This window comes from Sceloporus occidentalis, unplaced genomic scaffold (genome assembly GCF_023333645.1).
Source record: "Sceloporus occidentalis isolate IW3139 unplaced genomic scaffold, rSceOcc1.0.p SCAF_14, whole genome shotgun sequence".
In the NCBI taxonomy this organism is placed as follows: Eukaryota; Metazoa; Chordata; class Lepidosauria; order Squamata; family Phrynosomatidae; genus Sceloporus; species Sceloporus occidentalis.
The window spans coordinates 18632695-18658894 of record NW_028316994.1 but is presented as its reverse complement, the minus strand read 5'-3'; the positions used below and the strand labels follow the sequence as shown (position 1 = coordinate 18658894).

The following is a 26200-nucleotide window of genomic DNA, read 5'->3' as shown; positions in this document are numbered from 1 at the left end:
TGCTATACACTCAGTAAGCCATGCAGAAGAATATGCATAAATCACACCAAGCAAGCACCTCTGTTCAACTTCTGGGAGCCCCAGAGAGATAGCAACAGAGTAGACCTCTTCTGCAGCCACCAAGGAACAGGCCTGAAGGTCCATGCTGAAGCTCCAACCTTATGTCAATATCTTAGGTGTTTTTATAGGTTTCTCCATGCCACTCCTAGATCATACCCTCCCAGGCCATCGGTCAGATGGTTGTTTTCACAGGCGTTAGCCATGAGCCCAACATCCCTTTAAGGTCTGTTGTCTTTAGTCCGCTACCTGCTATCTCTTCTAAGTGTTTAAATTCCTCCCTCTGCTTTCCCAGCTACATGTTATCTCTAAGGCCTTTATCTCATGGGGAGAATAGGGCAAAATTGGAGTTTAAACAGGTGATTATCCCATGCAAAATGCGATATCGCATTTAAGATTTTCACAAGACGTCGCTATTAAAGACTAGAGTCAATAAAGGGGCTATAAAGAGGCAATAAACTGCAACAAATCATTCATGGGAAAATGTATTGCCTCTTTATAGCTTCTTTATTGTCTCTTTAATAGCAATGTGTCTGAAAAACTGAAAAGCAATATCACATTTTGCACAGGATAATTGGTGGTTTAAACCCCAATTTTCCCCGTGTGATAAAGTCCTAAGTCTAGGTAAATTCCTATTTCTTCTAAGTCTTTAGATTTCTCCTATGCTTTCCCGTCTACATGTGATCTCCCAGTCTAGGCCAGCTCCTATTTCTTCTAAGCCTTTAGATTTCTTCCTGTGTTTTCCCAGCTACATATTATCTCTAAGTTTAGGTAGCTACCATCTCTTCCAAGGAGTTTATCACACAAAGGAGATTGGGAGTTTATCCCGTGAATATCCCTTCACACAAAACCCACCATTAAAGTGGTCACAAAGAAGCATTAATGCACATCTTTTTACTTTGGGGATTTCAGTGACAATGCATTTCCAATATTACTTTTATTTGCACAATTGTGTGTGATAACTATTTGCACAATTACTCACCATTTTTGCTTTATTTGCAGGATGCTTTAAATGCGCTTTAATCTCTCTTTAATGCCGAAATTAGTCCCAGGGTGATAAACTCCTAAGTGTTTAGATTTCTCCATGTGCTTTCCCAGTTGCATGTTATTTCTTTTTTACAGAGGTTTAGGTTGGCAAATATACAAGACGCATGATTGAGCAGAATGAAAGCAAGATTTTGCTCCCAAAAGTAAAGGAGGCCTATTCTGGTGCCATGGTAGAAAACAGGGCCAGGCCACTGCACCCCCTTGATATTACAATATGTCTTCCAGGAGCAGTCTTTTGGTCTCTGGACACGGAAAATGGGGAGGGAGTAATCTTTTTCCAGGAATGGATGCTCCCCAGTTTTCTGCTTGCAGAAGGAGGACAGCACGACGGCTCAGGATTTTCTTAACTTGTCTTTTCTCACGCTAGAGGTTTATAAACCAGCGCAAACGGTCAGGTTTTACCTGGATCGGCTTGACGGACGTCAGCGGGGCCTGGAAGTGGGTGGACGGTTCGACGTACACCTTTCGCAAAAAGTGAGTTCAATTCCTCCTCACCCCTGTTGCGATTTCAGAGGGAGTTGCAGAGTCTGGGGGCAACCGCCAAGAAGGCCCTCTCTTGCGTTCCCATCAATGGTGGCCATGAAGGTGGTGGGATGGAGAGAAGGGCCCTTCTCGGTGACCTCAAAGCCCAGGTTGGCTCATACGGGGAGATACAGTCGGCCAAATGCCCTAGACCTGAGTGCTTCGTAGGTCCTCTCTCACACTTCAAATTGTGTCCAGAAAAGGGTGACCAGATGTCCTAACCTTAAATGGAAGACAAGGCATTATAAAATGTAGGACATTTGAGAGAAAAAAGGAAGACATTATGACATCAATGTGTAAAACATTCCTATAAATGTTTATGCATGCTTCCAAGTCATGCTCCATGGTGGAATTCCTCCTGGACAGAAGGCTGAAGTCTAGGACATGTCTTGGAACAAGGAGGACCTCTGCTTACCCTGCGGCCCATGTAACCTGCAATGCAATGGAAACTGATTTTCCTTTTGTTTAAAAAATTGTTTTCATTGAATTTTAAAATCTTTTCAAAGTAGCAGTACATAGTGCAATGTAAAATCCAAAACATAACAAAACGAAGCGAAAGGATGCAGAACTGGTCAACAATTATTGTGCCGCAGGGTCCGGTAGATCAGTTCTTTCAGGAATGGGGGTCTTGTCAGATTGTGAGGTATCTTTCCAGAAAGAGTTGTGTGAGTCTGGAGGTTTAAGTCGATGTGGAGGGTCATTGACAAAGTCAATAAAAAGCATCCCGTCCTCTTGAAATGTGCCTCGTCTCATTTGCCTGTTACAAAACCCCATTGTACTAGCAAGATTTTCCAAATTGCTCCGTGCTTCCAAGATTTGGCCGCTGCCAATTGTGCAGCCATAATAAAGAAAGCAATCCATTTTCCATGTTTAAGGTTAACATTTCTACTAAGGATGACCAAAAGCCCGTTTTTCCTTTTCTTTGAAAGTGACTGGATGGAAAACCAGCCAGACCACTGGTACGGCCACGGCCTCGGCGGCGGAGAAGACTGCGTCCACATGTACTCGTCTGGCCTATGGAACGACAACCATTGCTCGCGCTCATTCTACTGGATCTGTGAGATGGAGCTGAAGTTCTAGAGGAAAGCCGACCTGGTCGTCGGAAGCCGCCTGCCTTCGACCAGACATTCTTTGCACGGAGCAGCTGGATTTCCTGTTCTCCTTTGTGTCTGTGTGGTTGTGTATGTGGTCTCTTTCATATTGCACAATTCCAATGCTATGTTTCCACTTTATCTGACCTGAGGTGCATCTACACCAGTGGTTCCCAAACTTTGGTCCTCCAGGGCCTAATTCCCACTACCTTTTAAACCAGATCACAAATCGATTTGAATTGGTTTAAAAGACCATGGTTCACACTTGAACTGATTTGCTGAAGCGATTTGGAGAGGGAGGGGCCATGCGCTAGACCCATTCAAACCACGTCTTTTTGATGCTGATTTTTTTTCCACATCTTTTTGGATAAATCGATTCCACGCAAGTGTGTGAACCAGATGCGGATCAGAATCGATTTAAATTTGCCCTTCGGCAGCTGGAGCGGGTGCATTTTGAATCGGTTCATGCGTCAATGTGAGCCACAAGCGGGTTGTTTTATTTTATTTTGGCAGCAAGAAAATGTGATCGGGGCAAATGTAGTGGGAACCACATGCTCCGCTGCCGAACCGACCCATCAATTCGGATCACAAAGCGATTTATTTGTAAGTGGGAGTGCAGCCTAGATGTTTTGGACTTCCCTGCCCAGAATTCTTGCCTGTTGACCAGGCTGGCTGGGGCTTCTGGGAGTTGAAGTCCAAAACATCTGGAGAACCAAAGTTTGGGACTATACTGTAGGAATGGTGCTGTTTAACGCCACTTTAAGTGCTGTTGTGCCATCCATGGAACCCTGGGATTTGTAGTTTTCCAAAGTATTTTTTTAAAAAAAGCCTTCTCTGCCTAAGAGGGCTGGTTCCTCACCAAACTACAAATCCCAGGATTCCATAGGATGGAGCCGTGGCAGTGAATAGGGTGCCACACTGCGTTATGTACCCATTGGTCCCATCATTCTCTAGAATGCTGACATTTGTGGTTTAGGGACAGGTGCTTGGAATTCATTGCCAGAGAGTTCCAGTGCTTCCCTAAACTGGAAATCCCAGGATTCCATAGGATTTATCGCAGTTATAGTGGGAGCAAACTAGTACAATTGTCTAATGTGAAAAACAACTCTATGTGTGCTATCTCACACAATTACTTGGCATCTATCTATCTATCTATCTATCTATCTATCTATCTATCTATCCTATGGAGTTTATCACACTGAGGCTAATTTCGGCATTAAAGAGAGATTTAAGTGCATTTAAAGCATCCCGCAAATAAAGGAAAATGCCGAGTAATTGTGTGAGTGATTATCACACACAATTGTGCAAATAGAAGTAATATTGGAAATGCATCGTTGCTGAAGTCCCAAAAGTAAAAGGATGTGCGTTAATGCTTCTTTGTGACCACTTTAATGGTGGTTTTTGTGCAACTTTGCATCAACTCGTTTCACATAATTTCGGGATAGTCATGGGATAAACTCCCAATCTCCGCTTACAGTTGCTCCACCTCATCCAAAGCTTGGAAAAAAGTTACTTTTTTGCAATTCTTTGCTGGCATCTCAGGGCTGTAGACCAAAATGTAACTTTCCTAAGCTCTCTTTCCGCTATATATAAAATGAAAAGTCTGGTTGCTTTCAGGATAGAGTAAAGCCATGAAAATAAATGGGGCAGGATCGGGACCCAGCTTTATGGTCCAAAGTCTAGAGCTATGACTCCGGAGAAAAATTATAGCTTTGAAGTTAATCAAATGCCTTTAAAAAAAACAAATAAAAGTATTTTTTAAAGGGAAGTGGTGTCTTTCTTTAGAAAGGTTGCTCTTTGGTTGGAAATATGGCCAGCTTGGGAAAGATCCGCTTTCATAGCGGGACTGACGGACCTTTTGGAATCGATTCATTGACGTGGAGCGAAAGCGAATTGCAAACCAGTTTAAATGTAACTGGGAATGAGCCCTGACACAGGGACGTAGCCGGGGGGGGCGGTTCTTGGGGTCCAGACCCCCCCTTCCATTAGAAAAATGAATGGTGCGTGCTGCTGCGCCACCGCGCCCAAGCCCCATCATAATGGTGGCACTTAGTCTGGACCCCCCCTTCCTAAAATCCTGGCTACATCCCTGCCTGACATGCTTTTATCTAGAGACCACCCAAAATACCACCTTTTCCAGGAATGATACACAAATGGTCCTGTACACAATGTATGTCCAAGAGTAGCAACCAGATGGGATTCTGTCCTGCCTGGAGCAGTCAGTCATAGAACCATAGAGGTGGAAGAGACCCATCCGACCCAACGCCATTCTGCCATGCAGGAACTCTCCATCAAAGCTTCCTCATTGACAGATGGCCATCCAACCTCTATTTAAAAACCTCCAAGGAGGGAGACACCATCACTCTCTAAGGCAGTCTTTCACTGTCAAATAGCTCTTAAGTTGCTCCTAATGTTGAGCTGGAATCTCTTCTCCTGCAGCTTGCATCCGTTGCTCCAGAGCAGCAGAAAACAAGCTTGCTCCCCCCTTAATATGACATCCAAGTATTTAAACAGGGCTATCGTATCTCCTCTTAACCTTCTCTTCTCCAGGCTAAACAGACCCAGCTCCCTGAGTCCTTCCTCATAGGGCTTCATGGTTTCCAGACCCTTCACCATTTTAGTTGCCCTCCTTTTTCTACACAACCGTTTCTGGCAGCTGCTGTCCAAAGACAACGTCCCCCAAGTGTTTCATCCTACTACCAGGATGTCGGCTTTAACTATGGATTTCCTACACCAGGGAAAGGATTGACCAGATGACCAGATGGGGTCCCGTCAGCTCTATGCTTCTGGGATGGTCCTTTCCAGGCATGAAAGCACTGGCTGCGTTGGCCAAAGAGCATTTGGCCTCGAGGGAGATCTGTGTGTGTGTGTGTGGTGATTGTTTTTGGTAAGGTGGGATCCTGCCATAAATGTGTATTATTATTATTATCATCATTATTATTGTAGCACCTTTGAGACTAAAGAAAGAAGTTGGCAGCGTGAATTTTTGTAGATCTAAGTCTGCTTCCTCAGATGCATTTGGCATCCAAATGCATCTGAGGAAGTCGACTAATCTCTAGGAAAGCTCTTGCTGCCAATGTCCTTCTTTCAGTGAGTCTCAAAGGTGCTGCAAGATCTCTCTCTATTATTACTATTATTATTATTGCATCTAAATGCATCTTAGTAGAGTTATGTCTAGGAAAGCTCATGCTGCCAACTTCTTTCTTTAGTTAGTCTCAAAGGTGCTGCAAGATCTATTTGCATACTGATTCTGATAATAATGATAATGATAATGATAATTGTATTTATAGCCCGCCTCTCCCAGAAGGATTGAGGCTGGTTACAACCATGAAATGCATTGATAACAAATATAAAACATACATAAACAAAACTTACATGACTCCTTACCCCCTAGTATAAACTAAGCAACAACATTATAAAATACAATTAAATTAATAAAATAGACATAATTAAAATGAGGCATCATGGAGCAGATAAGGGCCATTATTATTATTATTATTATTATTATTATTATTATTATTATATCCCACCTGTTTTCCAAAACTGGGACTCGGGGCGGTTTACAATATTAAAAAAACAGTACAGTTAAAAGCATACAAACATGGTACATTAAAACAAAATTAAATTATTACAATATTAAGACAAATTGCACATTAAAAGGTTGAAAGGTGTCGGATTGGGGCCTGAAACAGCAAAGGAAGAATTCAATTTTTAATTAATAGAAGGCCAAAGACCTTGTAAAACTGCAAATCCAAGGGTTTGTGAATGTACCCAAGAAGGCTATGGGCCTCCCATGTTCTCGGCACATTTGCCCTTAGATTCAGGTGATATATTTGGGTGCTTTCCGAAATACTCTAAATTTGAAGCCGGAGGAGAGCGATCGATATATTGATCGTTCAAAGGTCACCAGGATTGCTGCCAAAAAACATTTGCGGGAAAGGGATCAGCAAAGAGAGTTTTTGCCCCTGAGATGGAAAAGGAGAAAGTGCCATAAAGGAAAGAAAGACCTGGGTGTCTCATGTCCTAATTCTAATTTTGCATGAAATCGGAAGTCGGTGTGTAAGTGTGCATTTGTGGGTGATCTCTTTGGGAACCTAAACCGTAATCTTTTAATCCTAACTAGCAGATCCACAAGTCAAGCGTTGGATGGTGAGTTGATACTTAGCCATGACAAGTTTGTATATAGTTTTCTGGTACATTTTAATGTTTTAAATGCATTGTTAACTTTTTTAATTGCTTTTGAGACTTTGTACTTTTTAGATGCTTTTGTATTGCATTTAAATTGTTTGTTGTTGTCGTTGTTGTGTGCCTTCGTTTCTGACTTATGGTGACCCCAAAGTGAACATATCATGGGGGTTTCTTAACAAGGTTTGTTCGGAGGGGATTCGCCTCCTCTGAGGCTGAGAGAGTGTGACCCAGTGGGCTTCCAGGGCTGAGCAGGGATTCGAACCCTGGTCTCGAGAGCTCAAACCAGTATGCCACACTGGCTCTTTTAAATGGTTTTAAACCCAAATGGGTGGTCAAAAACGAGGAAATGGCGCTTTTAACTTACATACCTGAGTAGCCTTGGGCAAGAAGTCACACTCTCTCAGCCCCAGATGGAGGCAACAATGGCAAACCTCCTCTGAACAAACCTTGCCAAGGAAACCCTCTGATAGGCTAATACTTAGCCATGCCAAGTTTATATATAGCTCTTAGTATGTTTTAAGGTTTTAAATGCATCATTGTTTTAACTTTTTAACTTGCTTTTGAGGCTTTCTACTTTTTAAATGCTTTTGTCCTGGGGTCGCTATAAGTTGCTGTCTCTCAATCTTAAGCCTCCTTGACCTTAAAAGACATTGCAAGGGTCCTGAATATGTGCATTTTGAGATCCAATATAGGGAGAGGTGGGGTTCCAAATAATAATAATAATAATAACAACATTTGTAATTTCATTATGATGAGTGAAATTGTAACAGTGAGTCAATATTTCCCCCAAAATGGACTTTGGGACTTTGATCTGCCAAATCTGCCCTTCAGCAAAATGAGGAAATCTCAGTGTCCATAGACGTCTGTGGGTCTCTATGGGCCTTTAAGTTGCTTGCCTACCTTTTAGGAAAGGAGGATGTCTCCGGTCAACCTAGAGATGAAGGACATTTTGGAATCCCTCCTGGACCAAAGGCTGAAATGGAGGACAAGTCCTGGGAAAGGAGGACATCTGGTTACCCTGCTTTCGGTCCACTCAACATATTGAGCCGCCTTGAGTCCCTACATTGGGAGCAAGGCAGGATAAAATAACAATAACAATAACAATAATAATATTGTTCCCTGCACCTTCTGATTCTAGTTTCCTCTGCTCCAGAATAATCCAGAATGACCAAAGACTACCGCGACGTCGCGTCTGTCGAAACTGAGGACGAAGAAGACCTGCCGGTCAGAACAGGTAGATTCCTTGTTGCATGGATCGCCACAATGTTTTATGTGTGAACATCAGAGGAGGCTTGCCATTGCCATCCTATGAGGCTGAGAAAGTGTGACTTGCCAATCCTGAGCTGGGATTCGAACCCAGGTCTACAAAGTCATAGTCCAGAGCTCAAACCATTGCACCATGCTGGCTTTCTCATTGTCATTGTGTGTGCTTTCAAGCAGGAATGTCAATAGTAACTATGGGGGATATGGACCACACCAGGGGACACCCTAAAAGGGGGCAAAATCAAGCTTTGCATTTTGGAAGTTTTATATATGCAGTGCGCGTGTGCATGTGTATGGGTGTACACACAAACACACACACACACAGAGTAGTTCCTCCACATTGGCTGGGGTGAGGGGCGAGGGACCCCCATGAATGTAGAAAACCCGCAAATACAAAAACCTTATTCTTTTTACCCAAGAGGACACCTCTCTAGAAATCTCCAACTCTCCCAGTACAACTCCATGGTCAACATCATTGATCATAGAATCATACTGGAGGACCCACAAATGCCCAGAGAAGTGTTCTGTCTAGGAACATTTAAGTTCTCCAGCAAAGCTCTATGGTCAACCTCAGGCAGAACTGCGCTGGAGGACCTAGAGATTCCTATAGAGAACATACTAATAAAAACCAATGAATAATCAAATCTGCAAAAGTCAAATATGTAAATGTAGTGTTGAAATATTCAGACCACTAAACCACGCTGCCTTTTCTAGAGTTATCTTGGCAGCAGAGGAGGTTTACCATTGCCTTCCTCTGAGGCTGAGAGGATGTGACTCGAACTCAGGATTTCTTCTTAACCCCGCCGTCTCCCTTACAGACTTTGCCCCGCGGCAGTCATGGGGCCGACGGATCTGCTCTGGACGCCGCCTGATCCTCATCCTTTTGGGACTCCTTTGCATCCTTGTCATCATGATGGTTGCATTTGGCTTCAGTGGTGAGTGCGAAACACACTTGTCCTGGGCATGAGAGTGCAGCAAAGAAGGGGGAAAGAGCACACCATGGATAACAAAATCCATGGATGCTCAAGTCCCATTAAATACAATGGCATAGCAAAATGGTGTCCCTTATATAAAAGGGAAAATCAAGGCTTGCTATTTGGAGTTTATCCTTTTTTGGGGCCGGGGGATATTTTCAATCTGTGGATGCTTGAATCCGTGGATAAAAAAAATCTGTGGATAGGATGGCTGACTGTATAGGAAAGACATAGGAAGGAAGCGGATACTTGGGATGCTTCATCTGGAAGAGTCCGCTCCGGCTTTTACTCTGAACATTCAAGGTGCTGAATCCCTAATCATAACATCAATACACACATACAAGGAGGAAGCTATTGACTAACATTGCAAGGGATCTTTGTTTCCCATGCAACTCGTAGGAAGACAACACAACAACGGCAGCAACAACAGAAATGTTTTAATAATCAATAATCAAATAAATATTGGTACATCGTTCCTAATGGGGATGATCAGGATTTATATAAGAGACACCATTTTATTATGCCATTGTATTTAATGGGACTTGAGTGTCCATGTGAGACAATGATTAGAGTATCTATTCAGTCCCATTGACACTACTTTTCCTTATTCCAGGGCACAAGTTTGATGGCGATTTATCGGAAATGCAGGAAAACCTCAAAAGCATCAACCGCACGGTCTTCTTGGAGTTGGCAGCTCTGAAGGAAAAGGGTAAACCAAGGAGGGAAGGGCTTTTGTGTGGGGCATTTCGGATAGGATTAGCCTGAGAAAACTGTGCAACTGACATTAAAACGTGGTTAAAACGAGTAACACAAGAGCTGTGATCCAATTAATAACCAGTGAACAACCAGGCAATAAACACTAATAAGTCATTCATGGGAAAATCCCATGAATGATTTGCTGCTGTTTCTTGCCTGGTTTTTCACAGGTTAAAGGCATTTTAATCACATTTCGTCTTGTCATCATGTGAAAACTATTAGCGCAGTTGCGCGATAATAACAGGTTATTCACGGGATAATAGTGCTTTGAACACAACGCCGCGTGAAAACCATTAGCGCAACTGCAGGATTATCACAGGTTAGGAGTTTATCACATGAAGGAGATCAAGAGTTTATCCCATGAATATCCCAGAAAAAAACCCACGTAATTACATGAAATGATTTCACATGACGCCACACAAAACCCGCCATTAAAATGGTCACAAAGAAGCAATAATGTGCATCTTTATACTTTTGGGATTTCGGTGACAAGGCATTTCCAATATCACTTTATTTGCACAATTGCATGTGATCATCATTTGCGGGATGACTCCCTGTTTTTGCTTTGTTTGCAGGATGCTTTAAATGCACTTTAATCTCTCTTTAATACCGAAATTAGCCCCACTGTGATGAACTCCTTAATCACCATTTATACTTCCAATTGTCCTCCGTGTGATAAACTGTTTTGACTGCCATGGCTCCACTCTGTGGAATCCTGGGATTTTTAGTTTTACAAGTCCTTTCGACCTCTCTGCCAAAATGGGTGGGCATCTCACAAAACTACAGATCCTAGGATTCTGTATGAGAAATATCCATTCAATCTCCTTGAGGCGTTAAAGTGGTGTCAAACTGCATTATTTCTACAGTCTAGATGCACCCTTCAGTAACTTTCCAAGCTGCAAAAAGGAGGGAAGGGAGGCACAGACAGCTTGGATGTAACTTCTCTAATGCTCATCTACCCTTTTTGTGCCAATTCCAGAAGCGAATGAAGGAAAGGCGTTCACAAAGATGAATGCGATGGCGAAAAACCTGACTGCGGAGGTGAAGGAAGGTAGGGCCAACAAAAGGCACAATTTGGGGTCCAAGCGGATCCGGTTTGAGAGTGTTGTCGTTTATAAGGCAGTTTTAATTGTCCATATGCTTAATACATCTTTTTTTATCATGCTCAAATTGTTTATGCTTTCAGTCTGGAGACATTTTAAATTAATTTATATTGGATCAATAGCGGTCCTGGGATAGAAGCGTCTTACAGGTTAATAATAATAATTGAGTCTCCTTTCTCCGAAATGCTTGGAAACAAAGGTGTTTGGGATTTTGGATTTTTCCAGATTTTGGAATCTTTCCATATATATAATGTGATATTTTGGAGATGGAACCCAACAGTCTCGACATGACATCCATTTATGTTTCAAATATTCCTTAAACGCATAGCCTGAAGGTCTATGCAATATTATTAACAATTAGTTGCATGAAACAAGGTTTGTGTCCATTGAACCAACAGAAAGCAAAAGTGTCACGCATGTGGACAGTTTGGGAATTTGGAGTCCATTTGGACCTCCATATCCACAGATTCAACCACCAATGTCTTGAAAATATTGTAATATATACATATTATTCCAAAAAGCTAACCTTGATTTTGCCATTTATATAAGAGATACCATTTTACTATGCCACTGTATTTAATGGGACTTGAGCATCCACAGATGTTGGTATTCATAGGGGATCCTTGAACCAAACCCCAGAGGATAACAAGGACCCACTGTACTTAGTTATGCATTTGTAAATAAATAGGATGATACTACTACTACTGCTAGTATGTACATAGGACAAGATCATAATAGTGGGCCCTCCATTTCCAGGGATTCTTGGTCCATGTATTCAACCATCCATGGCTTGAAAATATTCAGTATATATATATTCAAATAGATACATTACAAAAAGTAAAGCTTGATTTTGCTTTTTCTGTAAGGGAAACCATTTTTACTATGCCATTGCATTTAATGGGACCTGGTATTCTGGAACCAAACCAAAGACCCACTGTATTTTGGATTTAGGAATTCTAGGTAAGGGAGACCTGTATTATTATGATTTGCCATTTTATATAAGGAACATCATTTTACTCTGCCATTGTATTTAATGGGACTTGAGCTTCCATGGATTCTGGGTCCTTGGAATCAAACCTTTGTGAATACCAAGGGCCCATATTTTGCATAGGGAGACTCAACCTGTATTATTATTATTATTATTATTATTATTATTATTAACTATATTTTCACCCCTGGAGGGCCCACAGAAACATCACACAAGGTTTATGATAATTCTTTGCAATTATCCTCTGCATTTTATTTCAGCAAAGACGCATTTCGAAGAACACATCTCCAAGTTGCAGACCAGCTTCCTCAAGATGAATTGTGATCTGGAGGATACGAAACACAACCGATCAGGTCAGGAGCTGGAAAGGATGGCCTCCCCAGATGAGAGGATGGCCCAGAGGTTGACCAGTTCCTTCATTTTGCTTTTAATTTCAACGGTGCTGAACACTGTCTCCTTCAGTGCCTTCGAACCATCTGCCCAAGATCTTGCACCAAGGAGATGGAGCATAGCTTTAGGTGCACAGAACTGCACAGTAGTTGCACAATGTCTTCTTGGTGAATTGTAGGAAAGGCGGGGGGGAATAATAGTTGAAAATATTTGGGGTCCATTTAGGGATTATATAAAGTGTCAAAGAGGAGAGGCAGCGACTTTGAGGTTTCAGTTATAGTTATAGATAGTAAGGAGGTAGGAAGAAATAGAAAAGCTAGCCCTCTTTATCCACGGATTCAACCATCCACGGCCCCAAAATATTCGAAATATTTTAAATACCAAAAGTCAACCTTGTTTTCACTGTTTAATATAAGGGATACCATTTCACTATGCCATTGTATTTAATGGGACTTGAGCATCCATGGATTCTGGTATCTAAAGGGGATCATGGAAGCAAACCCCAGCAGATACCAAGGGTCCACTGTAATAATAATAATAATAATAATAATAATAATAATAATAATAATGAGATTTTGGTGTCCAAAGGGGATCCAGGAACCAAATCCCAATGGATACCAGTGCCTCATTCCCACTGCGGTTTAAACCTGATCATGATTTGGTATGAACCAGTTTAAACAAGCAAGGTTCCCACTTAATCCGAATTGCTGAAGTGATTCGGAAAGGAGGGGGCATGCTTTTGACCCATCTAACCTGCATCAAAAAGATGCTGTTTTTTCCTGCATTTTTTGGGCTGAACCAATTTGATTTGAAATTTGAAACCGAGGCAGCCCTAGTGGGAACCATTTGGATTCGAACCCACCCCAGCCTCTCCGTCCCGGCCTTCTCCGACCCCAGCCTCCATGCCTCCTTCTGTCTCAGCCTTCTCCAGTCCATCCCGGCACAAATGTAATCGGCACAAACCTAGTGTGAACTATGCTCAGAGCCGGACTGAATCATAGAGTAAGTGGGAAGGAGTTCCATAGATCCCTTGTACTTTTCCTCACTTGCAGCTGCAAATAGAGTCTGGCTTTGGACGGTCCTGTGATCCGCTTTTTCTCTCTCCATCCCTCCAGGTACCAGCAAAACGGTCTGTTGCCCGAAAGATTGGTTTTCCTTTGCTGGGCATTGCTATTGGTTCTCCAGGACAGAGAAGAACTGGGCAGAAGCCAAAGCTGACTGTGAAAATAAGGATGCCCACCTGGTGATCATCACCAGCTACCTGGAGCAAGTCTGTATCCGGCCGTTTGCAGCCGTTCTGTTTCTTCCATCCTTCTTCTTGCATGCTTTTATTCAGGGGGGCTTTTTAAAGTCATGACAGGGTGGCTTTTATATGATATGGTTTCTGGATTATGTTTTTAACTTTAGTATACAGTCGCCCCTCCAAGTCTGCAGACGTGAGATCTGCGTACTAGAAAATCCATGGAAGGGCAACTGCCATTAATGTCAATGTGGCACGCACAAATGGTGCGCCCCCCGCATGCATGCACCCCATTCAAGCCTATGGGGCTTGAATACATGCAAGTTTTGGAATTCTTGAGGGGGGGCGTTCCAGAATGGATCCTCCGCGAGTTCCAAGGGCCAACTGCATTTTTAATCTTAATTTTATACTGTTTTAGCTAGGTTATTTTAACCGTTTCTTTTACAATTGTCTTTAAAGTGCTTGTATCTTGTGAGCTGCTTTCTTGGGTCCCTTTTGGGGAGAAAGGCAGCATAAAATGACATAAATGAAATGTGGGTGCATGCACTCTGCAAAGCATCTAAAGCACTGCAATGCACGCAATGGGCTTGAGTCTGTGTGTGTTGCAAGGGACACCGAAATAAAATGACAGGCAGTGAGTGTCCTGCAATGGCTCCAAAATTTGGGACGATGGGGATGGGACATGGGATATAATAGAGTTGGCTTTCAATTCTAGCACAAGGGCTGCAATCCTAAGACAGTTTCCATCCTGATGGAAAGAGAGGTTAGTGGAAAGTAAAAAGTGCCCAATTTTGACCACTTTCTTTGCGGGTTAATGTTGGATTAATTCCTGATGCCCCCAATGTGTCTGAAAATGTTTCCGCTTTTGCAGGATATTACCAGATTTTAAATCCAGTTTCTGCATGGGATTCGGGCATTTAGCCTCCCGTGTGATAAACGCCAGAGATAAGTTCATCAGAAAAATACAGCTGAGTACATAATAAAACACAGCATATTGTAATATAGCTGTTAATAAGCCATAGGAAATGAATTTATATTTGTTAGTATTTTTTTATTCTTGTAATGTCCTTCATTTCCCCTGAACGTCCTACATTTTGTGGCTGGGACCTCTGGTCGCCCAGGTCACAGGGACTGTGTTTTCCTACAGGGCCAAATGGGGTTGCATTGGATGGCTTCAGGGGGTCCCTTCCAAATCTAGGATTCTGAGTCCCTGGTTCTGTCCTGTGCTTTGTGTCTTCTCTCCTGCTAGCAATTTGTGGCCCAACACACAAAACCTCGCCACTTTTGGATCGGCCTGTCCTACAGCAACACCAACCAGAGGTGGAAGTGGGTGGATGGGACGACATACACCATACGCAGGATGTGAGTCCGCTGGGCTGCCCCCTTATTCATATTATTCACTTTATCGACATGAAACTGTGTACACTCATCCCTCCATATTTGCAGCTTTGATATTTGTGGCTTTGAGGATTTTATTAATATGGTCTCTCTAGGTCCTCCAGAGCAACTCTGTGGTCAACTTTAACCAAAAGCTGCACTAAAGGACCTAGAGATTCCTAGAGAGGACACTCTACTAGGCCTTGGTAGCTCCTCCATCGCAGTTCTATGGTCAGTGTGTTGGACCTTGACCACAGAGTTGCCCTGGAGGACCTAGAGATTCCTAGAGAGGTGTCCTCTCCGGTAAAAACATGGCGTTTTTGTTACTTGTGGTTTTTCCATATTCATGGGGGTCTTGCACCCCTAAACCCAGTGAATACCGAGGGACAAGTGTACATGTAAATATATTTTAGGCTGCGCATGTGATATTGTCATTCAAAGATATAGTTCTAATTTTGCTAGTCCTTTATGCCACAATTATTGCCATTACATTCAGTGAGATACAGGAATTGTTATTTACGAGTAACATAGGTACAACAAAAATAAATACTTACAAAGGATTGTGTATGGATTGTGTATGGGTATGAGGCCAATGAGAGGGTGAGGACATCAAGTTACCGCACGGGTGACGCCAACCCTAGCGAGACCACTGCTCTCATGCTTTCTCTGTTGGGAAAGTTATACAGTATGGGCCCTGTGTCGCCGGCATTTTTTAGGTCCTCCAATGTGATTCTGTGGTACGCTTTCAGTGAAGGTTGACCTCAGAGTTGCACTGGAGGACCTAGAAATGCCTAGACAGGAGTTCTCTCTAGGCATTGCCCAAGTCCTCCAGTGGTATGCTTCTCAGTGAAGTTGACCACAGAGTTGCGCTGGAGGACCTAGAAATGCCTAGAGGTGTTCTCTCTAGGCATTTCCTAAGTCTTCTATTGGTATGTGTCCAGTGGAAGTTGACCACAGAGTTGCAGTGGAGGATCTCAAAATGCCTAGAGATATGTTTTCTTTAGGCATTTCCCAGGTTTTCCATTGGTATGCTTTTGGTGACCACTGAGTTGCAGTGGAGGACCTAAAAATGCCTAGAGGTGTTCTCTCTAGGTATTTCTGAAGTCAGCCACTGGTGGAAGTTGACCATTGAGTTGCGGTGGAGGATCTGAGGTGTTCTCTCTAGGGATTTTCTTGGTCCTCCAGCATGGCTCTATGGTCAACTTTCCCCCAAAGTTGTTTATTTCAATAAGTCTCTACTATGAGTCTGGGGTAGTATCCCCCGTGGATATGGGTGTGTGTGTGTCATAGTGTACTGGAAATGTTACCTCTTTGGACTACAAGTACCAGAATCCCCCGAGTTGGCTGTTCTGCCTTTAGCCCCCTTCTTATCCTGTTTCTTTCTGCTTCCAGAGACTGGAGACCCCAGGAGCCAAACAACTACTCCTTCCAGGAGCAAGGACTAGTAGATAATGCGGATTGCGTCTACCTCTACCGGGACGGACTCTGGAGCGACGAGTCTTGCCACTACAGACTCAGCTGGGTTTGTGAGATGGAGACCAAGGGCTAAGCACTTGTGGCCAAAGGATGGGTTTTGAGACGCCGAAAAAAGCGGGGAGGCAATGCTGTGATGCTACTAAGTCCCTTGAGGAAATAAAATGGTGACACTTTTCTCATAGGCGGAGGCAGGCTGCAACTCCTTGGCGTCTCTGCAGCTGGAGGGAGGGAAGGAAGGAGCTGTCGCTTGGTAGAATTATGGGGGTCATCTTCGTTGGTCTTTCTATAAAATTCCCTGCATTTTTAAAAAATAACATGTCCAAGAAACAGATGAGGACGATCACAGCAGCAATAGACACGCCTACAATAGACATGGCTACTGATATATATATATATAATTGGTAACGTTTAAATAAAAACAAAAGCAATTGGTAATACCAGTGGGCCCTTGGTCTTCTGCCCTCGGCGTCGCATTTTCCTTTTGTGTCGTGTTTATTAGTTTAAAAGTCTCCTAGCCACAAACTGCAAAGCAGTGACAACAGAAATGCAAATTATTTTAATCCTGTCTTTTATTTTTAATTTCTCTTTAATTTCCCCAAAAGCCTCCATGAAACAGGGGCCTGCCAAAGAATGCAGTGCTTATGGTATGTTTCCAGTCTTCCAAAGAAAATGATGCTAAGAGTCGTGGGTTTCTCTGGAGCAGAGGAAGGTGGCCATTTTAAGTAGCCACCAGGAACAAAAGATTTTGGGAGTCAGGACTAGTGGGTTTTCCAAGAAAATATGGAGCTGGCGAGCTAAGCGTGGTTCACTTGCCCTCCTCCCCGCGTGCCATTCGCCGCATGGCATCTGCCTCAAAGCGGAAGACGTGCCAACCCTCCGTGGCGGTCAGGTCCACGGCCCCTTTGCTGAAATAGAAGTCCATCGCTGGCTGGTTCCAGTCCAGGACGCTGAATTTCATCTGGGTGCATCCCTTCTCCAAGCCAATCTGGAGGGGGAAAGAGGCGCAGGGGTGAACTGGGGACGATGGGTTGCGGGAATCCAGAAACACAGCACAGACTGAGTCTCCCTTATTTCCAGAATTTGGAAATCCAAAACACAGTGGGCCCTGTAGGTTCCAGCATCCCCCGTGGATAGCAAAATCCGTGGATGCTCAAGTCCTCAAGTCCCATTATATGCAATGGGGCATAATAATAATAATAATAATAATAATAATTATTATTATTATTATTATTATTATTATTATTGTGGGTCCTTCATATCCACTAGGATTTGGTTCCAAGGCAGTTGATGGATAACAAAATCCATGGATGCTCATGTCCCATTTATGCAATGGGCTATTATTATTATTATTATTGTTATTGTTATTATGCTACTACAGTGGGACCTCACTGGGGTTTGGTTCCAGGATTTTCCGTGGATAACCAAAATCTCTGGATTCTTCCCCCCAAAATTCCCAATATTGAGATGGAAAGTAGTTACCTCAGCAATTGTTCTCATCAGCTTCTTCCCGATGCCTTTACCTTTAGAGGAGAGAAGGAAGGAGAATAAAGAGAGAAAAAGAGAGAAAGACAAGCATAACATGATGGCTCCTGGGTCCTCAGGCTTTCTTGGAAACCAATCCAGCATGGAGGATGGAAGGAACTAGTTAAATGTAACTACTGTAATTGTTTTTGGGGTAACAAGGCTTTGCTGTTATCCATGATTCCACATTTCCATGGTATAAAGAGTTTTGTTTCAAATGCAACTTGGCCGTTCACGCTGATCATGCAATGGGATGCAGTTTTTAGATTGCCTGCAGTTTGATGCCACTTTAATGGCCATGGCTCAATGCTATGGGATTCTGGGATTTGTAGTTTTGTGAGATTTTTAGCTTTCTCTGCCACAACAAACTACAAATCCCAGCATTCCACAGCATGAAGCCATGGCAGTTAAGTGGTGTCAGACCACATTATTTCTGCAGTGCAGATGCAGCCTCAGTTTATAACTTCTCAGTTAAGGTTTCCTCCCAATTTTTCTCTTTTCTCTTAATATAAAATGTTATACAATTTTTAAAAAGCGTACCCCTAAATTCTGGCATCACATAAAGATCTTCCATGTAGATATTTCTTCCTTTCCAAGTACTGTAAGTGAAAAAATACAGAGCGTACCCAATGATGGTGTGACCTATAGGGAAAGCAAGGAAAGAAAAAGAGAGAGGAGAATTTAATTTCATTTGAAACCAATCTTAGGTTGCATCCACACTGTAGAATTAATGCAGTTTGACACCACTTTAACTTTGATGGCTCAGTGAGACATTTTAGCCTTCTCTGTCAGAGCACTCTGGGTCCAGAACCAACTACATTCCCCAGAATCTCATAGTAAAAAACCTATTTTATTAACCTCAGAGGACACCTCTCTAGGAATCTCCAGGTCCTCCAGTGCAACTCTATGGTCAATATCTGCCAGGATTTGACCAGAGAATCACATTGGTGGACCTACAAATGCCTAGAAAGGTGTTCTCTCTAGGAATCTTTTAGGGCTTCCAGTGCACCTCTATGGTCAACTTCCAGCAGAATTGTGCTGGAGAACCTAGAGATTCCTAGAGAGAACATATTAATCAAAACCCACAAATAATCAGATTCACAAAAGTCAAAGCTGCAAATGTGGAGGGCTGACAGTACTTTGTGATGGCAGTTAAAAGTGGTGTCAAACTGGATTATTAGGGCCATTTGAAGGACTGCACCTCCCTGTGGCTGCATCCACACTGGAGAAATAACCCAGTTTGGCACTGCTTTAACTGCCCTGGCTCAAGGCTATGGAATTCTGGGAGTTGGAGTATGTTGTGGGCCCAAAGTGGAGCGGAAGGGCCCTTGGTGTCCCTTCCAACTCTAGGCTTCTTGGGTTCTATGAGCATCCTGGCCTCAGTGCACCAATCTATGGCAGCTCCCCTCTTCCGGCTTCCTCTGCCCCGCTTTGCAGGGAGGGCACGGAGCTTCATCCCCACTCACCAGCTTTGCTTTGACACTCAGGCGGGACCTCAGCTACCAAGCATTTATAGAAGGCATCTTGGCCAAAACCGTCTTGGCAAAGTTCTGAAAGAGGGCAAGGCGAGAAAGAAAGCGGCAGCATGTTATTCATTCATTTATTTCATTGGTAAGGTGCCTTTCTCCCAGAGTGGGAGCCAAATGAAAAACCAACAACAACAACACCTTCACAATAAAATCCCACAGCACAATCTGCATTAATTTTGCAGTGCAGATGCAGCCTAAGTCTACGGAAACCATGGACTGTGAACAAGACAAATAAATGCGTCCAAGGGCAAATCAAGCTTGCATTCTCCCCAGAAGCCGAAATGAATTGGACATTTGATGGGAAGACAAGACTACTGTCTTTAGAAACATATAATAGTGAAATAGTGAAAGACTTCATTGCAAATGGAGAGACTCAATGATGGAAGCCACAGCCCTCGGTTTGCAAGATCTGAGCAAGGCTGTTGATGTCCAGGTGAACTAGAGATCTCTCATTCATGGGGTCACCATAAGTCAAAGTCGGCTTGATGACAGTCCAAAACAACAGCTATGGATGGGAAAAGTAATTTGCGCTCCACCTCCAAAAATGAATAAGAAATCACCTGCCAATGTCGACCAGTTACAAACAGTCCAGAGGTCCCTGCCCGCCCCATTTGCTCAGCTGTCTTTCCTATGTTGTGAATTAGGAATGTTAAACCCTTTTGCAGGGGCGTATTTTCTAGTGTTGCACTCAGGGATGACACAACGTTAGGTCTCCACCAACCAGCCCTCCCAAAATGTGTTGGACTACAATGCCCATTCTCTTCATCCAGGTGCAGCCACTTGCTGTGCGGGTTGGGGGTGATGGGGATTGTAATTGGAGGCTTCTGGAACGGCATCAGATTGCCAAGAGCCCTGGTCCATGAATATATATAAAGCTTCCTGGGGAATGGTTTCACTCGCTTCCCTCATTGGGAGACTCACCTTGATCGCTGATTTTCACCTGCTCAGGTGTTTTCTCGTACTCTGCCAGTTCCTGGGAAGAAACAGACACACAGACCATGAACACAGACACACCTCTGAGGAAGGGATAACAATCTGAGATATGCAGACGACACCATAATGCTATCAGAAAACCTCACAGACCTGGAACAACTACTAAGGAAGAAAACAACGTGGGCTTGGAATAATTGCTAAGGAAAGTCAGAGAAGAAAGTACAAAGGCAGGCTGACTGTTGAACATAAAAGGAAAATAATGACTATGGAGAACCTTCACAAGTCCAACCTAGACAATGAAGAAACAGAAATGGTCAAAGAGTTCTTATACCTGGGATCAAACATTGATCGGAGAAGGGATTGCAGTCAAGAAATCAGAAGAAGACTAATAAGAATGGGGAGGACAGCTATGAAAGAACTAGAAAAGATCCTAAAATGCAAAGATATACAACTGAGCACAAAAGTCAGAATCATAAAAGCCATCGTATTCCCTATTGCCACGGATGGATGTGAGAGCTGGACAGTTAAGAAAGATGGTCGGAATCAAATCAAAGGATTTGAGATGATGTGGGGCTGGAGAAGAGTGCTGTGGATCATATGGATGGCCAAAAGGACAAACCAATGGTCCCTGGAGCAGATCAAGCCAGAAATCTCCCTGGAAGCCATCATGAGAAGGAAGGACTCCTTGGGAAAGACCATAATGCTGGGAAAGGTGGAGGAAAGGAGGAGGAGCGGAAGGCTGCAGGCCAGATGGATGGACTCTATAAAAGAGATCATGGGCATGACTTTGCAGGACCTGAGTGGAGGACAGGGAGCCTCGGAAAGGTCTCACCCGCAGGGTCACCATGGGGCAAGATCAACCTGAGGGCAGTTAAGAACAACAACAAGGGTCAGCATCAGTCAGCAATGACTTGAAAGCACACAACAACAACAACAACAACAACAACAACCAAGATGGAAAGCAGGAGGCAAAGAGGAGGATGGCATCTCAGGTAGATGGACTCAACCAAGGAAGCCACAATGGCTGCCCTGACTTCTTGGGCTGCATCCACACTGGAGAAATAACCTGGTTTGGCACTGCTTTAAGTATCTTGGCTCAAGGCTGTGGAATTCTGGGAGTTGGAGTATGTTGTGGGGCCTTCCTTCCTTAAGCTCTGCTCCGCTCTGGGCCCACAACATATTCCAACTCCCAGAATTCCACAGCCTTGAGCCAGGATGCTGAAAAGTGGTGCCAAACTGGGTTATTTCTCCAGTGTGGATGCAACCCTAACAGCAGTTAAGAACAAACCATCATCCAGACGCTGCTGCAGGTATTTGGAGGAGAGAAATCAATGCAGAGACTGAGGTCAAGCAAAGCCAAGAAACGCAGGCAAGCAGGACCTGGGGAGATCCCTCCAAAGTTCAGACTCTCCTCCGGGAGAGAAGTGCAAGTATGGCCTTCCAAAAAGATCGAGGCTTTGCGTCTGGGCCCCGTAAACAGAAGCAGGTTTATGGCAACCAAAGTCTGGTTATCTTCCCTTTCCAGATTTATATACAGAGAGAGAGAGAGAGAGAGAGAAGGGGATTTGGAAGAAAAGGCCCCAAAGCCAGGAGCATCCCAGATTCTCCGCTTTCTTTCCAAAAGCTCAAAGTTGAAGGGATGTAAAAGAGTGGAATAATAATAATAATAATAATAATAATAATAATATTTTCAAAAGGCCCCAGAGCCTCTCAGAGCCAGTCAGGCCATTTTTTCTTTCTACTCCCAAAGGTTTTGCAATGCCAATTCTGTCCCTGTGAGGAAGAAGGAGGCAATCTCCTTGGCCTCATTTGGCATTTGGCAAATGGAAATCAACGGCAGAGAGAGGGTCTGCTTCTGCTTTTTCCGAGACCGAAAGGCGCTCTTTGAAGACCTTGCAGACTGTTCTTTCCAGCTCTGAATACTTTGCCAGTCTGAACACAGGGTCCGTGTCTCAGTGCACACTCCCATCATCCCCAGCCAGAACTGGGGATGGGAGTTGTAGTCTGCCACATCCTGAAGGCTTAGTGCAGGGTCAGAGCAGGAAAAGCAAATCACAGTATCCTAGGTTTGGAAGAGACCCCAAGGAGGGCCCTGATCCAGCCCAAGCCCCTTCTTCTGCCATGCAGGAACTCTCCGTCTATGCATCCCATTGACTGATGGCCCTCCGGCCTCCGCTGAAAGACCTCCATCTCACTCTGAGGCAGCATTTCCCATGATCCAGCAGCACTTTACTCTCAGGAAGAAGTTCCTCCTAATGTGGATCTGGAATGTCTCTCCCTCCTCAACAGGACACCCTTCCAAGACTTAAACAGGGCTATCTTTGTTGTTGTTCTGATTTATGGCAACCCCAAGGGAGATTTTGCAGAGTGGGGACCATAATGGGATTTCTAGTCCCCTGCCCCCCCCCCAAAAAAAAGAAGTTTCCTGAGCTCTGGCTGTCTCCCTTCTTCCAATTTGCAGGCTAATGGATAATGGGGTTTGTAGTCCCCCCAAAAGGAAGCTTCCTGAGCTCTGGCTATCTCCCCCCTCTCTCCACTCCCTGATTTTGCAGACTGGGGGAGGATACTGGGATTTGTAGTCTCCCCCCCAAAGAGGTTTCTGAGCTCTGACTCCTTTTCTCCAGACTTTGCAGGTTGGGGGGGATACTGGGGTTTGTAGTCCTCCCAAAGGACGTTTCCTGAGCTCTGGCTGTCTCCTTTCTTCCAAACTTTGCAGGCTGGGCGGGATACTGGGGTCTGCAGTCCTCCAAAAGCGAAGTTTCCTGCACACTGGGATTTGTAGTCTCCCCCCCAAAAGAGGTCTCTGAGCTCTGGCTCCCTTCCTCCAGACTTTGCAGCCTGAGGCTGGTAGTCCTCCCAAAGGAAGTTTCCTGAGCTCTGGCTATCTCCCCCCTCTCTCCACTCCCTGATTTTGCAGACTGGGGGAGGATAATGGGATTTGTAGTTCTAAAAGGAAGTTTCCTGGATAATGGGATTTGTAGCCCCCCCCCCCACTCCCTGATTTTGCAGACTTGAGGGAAAATACTGGGATTGGTAGCCCCCTCCCAAAGAAAGAGGTGTGCCTCCCTGCCTTTGCGGGGGGGGGGCTACTGCTGGGGCTGCTGGGCCTTGCAGTCTCTCTCCTCGTCTCACCCGGACCAGGCGGAGGACCTGGGCGCAGTCCTCGGGGCGGCAGGCGCGGATCGAGGCCCCCGGCGGCTCCATCCTCCTCCTCTTCCCTTGCCCTTGCCCTGGCAGCAGGAGGACTACATCTCCCAGCATGCCTCGCGGGGAAGGGAGGGCCCGGGCCAGGGTTTGGCCAAGCCCTTTCCCCCCAAAAAGAAAGAAAGAAAGAAAGAAAGAGCTAAAGGCACGTTTTTACAACTTGATCCGGTGTCGATCCTGGTTGCAACTCCTCCTTCCTCTCTGCATCTGCTCCTTCTAACAGTGCAAGCCTTTAGGAGTTTGCTTATTAGCAACCTTCTTGATTGATTGATTGACTTTCTCTTGTTCTTCCTTGAAGTTTGGGAAGGGAGGGAGCCCAGGCCTTCGGGGGCTTCGCTTGGCTTCCTTAGTGCTCCAGAAGACCTTCGTGAAGGTGGCGGCTCTCTTCCTGACCTGGCTGGCCTTCCCTTTGGCTTTGCATTTGGCATTTCTATATGTCTGTGTCTCTGTCTGATCCTTTTCCTTTCTCTCTCCTTTGCTTCTGATGCTGAGGGTGAAATCAAGAGTTGTTTTAAAATCAATACATGTCATGTATCACAGATTATAATGCATAAAAGCAGCCTCCCTCCAGTTGCAGCAAAGTGCCTTCATTGAGTGAAATGTTGCATTTCATCTCTTCTGGATTTCAGGGAATGAACCCAGGGCTATTTAGGCAGAAGGAAAAGTATATATATATACTGTGTGTGTGTGTGTGTGTGTGTGTGTGTGTGTATATATATATATATATATATATATACACACATATATAGTTATTTGCCTTTAAGTCTTTTCCACCTTATGGAACTTTTGTATTTGTGAATGCATATATTGTTGTTTGTATTTCTATTTCCCTCTTTTTATGCTGAGTGTGAATTTTGTTCTGAAATCAGTATATAATAGAATATGATATAGAGCAGGGGTAGGCAACCTGCGGCCCGTGGGCCGGATGCAGCCCGGTGAGGCCTTGGGACCAGCCCCAGCCCAGTCCTGCCACCAATTGCCACCGGGGCCTTTGGCCTCCCGCACTCAGGGGCAATTGTCTATAGACACCTCAGAAACATGCATTTATATTAACATTTTTTTAAAAAATCAGCAAACTTTTTTGCGTGTCCTCCACTTTTAAAAAAAAAGTGTCCTCCATTTGAAAATGTTGTCCTACATTTGTCCCGGTTTATTTATTTATTTAAATTTTTAAAAAATTATTTAATTATTTGTTTTTTGGCTTCGGCCCCCCAGTTGTCTGAGGGACAGCAACCCGGCCCCCGGCTCAAAAAGGTTGCCTACCCCTGATATAGAGTATAATACATCATATAATCAAATATAACATCACATAATATATAGTTGTTCTTTGCCTTTGAATTGTTTCTAAACCTATTGTTGGGTTTTTTTCTTGGCAAGGCAATGGGGGATTCTGGGAGTTGTAGTCCATAAAAGTAAGTCCACAAGAATTACATTTGGACGATAGCTTCTTACATCCCCATAGAGTCAAAAAACGTAAAGTCAGAAAAGTAACTTCCCCAAATTGGGGCCATATAGTAAAAAAAGTAACTTCCCCAAGATTCTGCTCTTGACAGTGGCATTTTAATTTAAATTCTGCCATACTGAATTTTAACAGCAGCAAAGGCTTCTGGGTGTCCAAAGTATTCTGCATCTAATCTTCACAACAGCCCTGCGAGGTAGACCAGGAGCCTGGTTTTATGGCAGGTGTCTGTGTCTATATATTGTCAGAGTACAGCAGAGTAGCTGACGATTTTAGAAAGGTGTTCACAGCCCTCAGCGAAGACAACAGCAGATGGAGGTCTTCCAGAAATGATGGGATGCAGGTTCTGAGGAGGGGAACTCTCCAGCATTGGCTGCCAGGCTTCTGCTGCTTCACGCCCAGACAAGCCAAGCTCCCCAAAGCGCTTCTCTTTATTTACACACTGCAACCAAACAACCAATGCCACTTTTACTATACAGAACTCACAATCCAACTCCTCTCCCAAAACCCACACCAATTACTGGAAGTCCCTGAGTTTATATAGCCACCAAACCACGCAGTCCCACAAAGTCAGCCTCTTCCTGTCCCACACGGAAACTGGTCCCCTTGTCTAAACTGACACCTGTTCATCTTCAGGATTGCTGCAGGCAGGCAGCAGAATGCCCTTGTTGCCTCTGGGTGCTGAAGGCTCACGGTCACCACACATCCAAACATTTCTGGGTTAGCTGCCTTTTAACCCTTCACACACAGACACACACATATCTATATCTCTCTCCCTTGCAAAGCCTGGCAAACTTTAACGAAGCAGTGGCCAAGAAGTCCAGAGGTCCAAATGTGGAACTGCTGATCTCCAGCCTTTTCCTTTCTGCATCAATCATTCCCTGAAATCCAGAAGAGATGAAGTAAAACATTTCTTCACCCAAGAAGTGATTCAATGAAGGAACTTTGCTGCTAATGGAGGCTGCTTTAGAGAGATCAACTTTAAAAGAGGGAATGGGAAAATTAATGGGAAGAGAGGAGAGGCCTAGTTGGGGTCGATTGGGAGATCCTGGGGAAGTTACTTTTGTAGAGGTTGGCTCCTG

At 44.1% G+C, this 26200-nt stretch overlaps 3 protein-coding genes across 9 annotated transcripts in view; 2 read left to right on the top strand and 1 right to left on the bottom strand.

Moving 5' to 3' along the window:
• LOC149304358 (asialoglycoprotein receptor 1-like) overlaps positions 1-4498 on the top strand; it is a 31842-nt gene extending 27344 nt beyond the window's left edge. For all 4 annotated transcript variants that reach the window (XM_089480313.1, XM_089480311.1, XM_089480310.1 and 1 more), the window contains 2 exons: positions 1472-1578; positions 2556-4498. In XM_089480313.1, coding sequence (XP_089336439.1) covers positions 1472-1578; positions 2556-2706 — 258 coding nt within the window. In that variant the 3' untranslated portion in view covers positions 2707-4498. The remainder of the gene's footprint in view (positions 1-1471; positions 1579-2555) is intronic.
• A 2168-nt stretch (positions 4499-6666) lies between these two features.
• Positions 6667-16896, top strand: LOC149304357 (asialoglycoprotein receptor 1-like). 3 transcript variants are annotated; one of them, XM_089480316.1, is made up of 9 exons: positions 6667-6776; positions 8059-8139; positions 8987-9103; positions 9756-9851; positions 10878-10949; positions 12250-12342; positions 13495-13649; positions 14869-14981; positions 16389-16896. In XM_089480316.1, exons 2-9 carry the CDS (start codon positions 8070-8072, stop codon positions 16543-16545), a joined length of 873 nt encoding a protein of 290 aa, XP_089336442.1. In that variant the 5' UTR covers positions 6667-6776; positions 8059-8069; the 3' UTR covers positions 16546-16896. The 3 variants fall into 3 exon arrangements, with proteins under 3 accessions (XP_089336442.1, XP_089336441.1, XP_089336440.1); XM_089480315.1 differs by lacking the exon at positions 6667-6776 and adding an exon at positions 6800-6866; XM_089480314.1 differs by lacking the exon at positions 6667-6776 and adding an exon at positions 6832-6891.
• A 36-nt stretch (positions 16897-16932) lies between these two features.
• On the bottom strand, positions 16933-23767 carry LOC149304356 (thialysine N-epsilon-acetyltransferase-like). 2 transcript variants are annotated; one of them, XM_089480317.1, is made up of 6 exons: positions 23588-23764; positions 20444-20495; positions 19460-19543; positions 18534-18635; positions 17952-17992; positions 16935-17457 (listed from the first exon to the last, which is right to left on the bottom strand). In XM_089480317.1, exons 1-6 carry the CDS (start codon positions 23714-23716, stop codon positions 17278-17280), a joined length of 588 nt encoding a protein of 195 aa, XP_089336443.1. In that variant the 5' UTR covers positions 23717-23764; the 3' UTR covers positions 16935-17277. The 2 variants fall into 2 exon arrangements, with proteins under 2 accessions (XP_089336445.1, XP_089336443.1); XM_089480319.1 differs by lacking the exon at positions 18534-18635 and having other exon boundaries at positions 16933-17457; positions 23588-23767.
• Positions 23768-26200: the final 2433 nt, after the last annotated feature.

Coding starts and splice junctions, on each gene's coding strand:
- LOC149304356 (XM_089480317.1), bottom strand. CDS start 23,716: ATGCTGGGAGATGTAGTCCTCCTGCTGCCAGGGCAAGGGCAAGGGAAG. Junction 20,496..23,587: donor AGGTCCTCCGCCTGGTCCGG/GTGAGACGAGGA, acceptor GTTTCTTCCCAG/GAACTGGCAGAGTACGAGAA. Junction 17,458..17,951: donor TGATGAGAACAATTGCTGAG/GTAACTACTTTC, acceptor TTCCCCCTCCAG/ATTGGCTTGGAGAAGGGATG.
- LOC149304357 (XM_089480316.1), top strand. CDS start 8,070: ATGACCAAAGACTACCGCGACGTCGCGTCTGTCGAAACTGAGGACGAA. Junction 13,650..14,868: donor TCACCAGCTACCTGGAGCAA/GTCTGTATCCGG, acceptor CTCTCCTGCTAG/CAATTTGTGGCCCAACACAC. Junction 14,982..16,388: donor ACATACACCATACGCAGGAT/GTGAGTCCGCTG, acceptor TTCTGCTTCCAG/AGACTGGAGACCCCAGGAGC.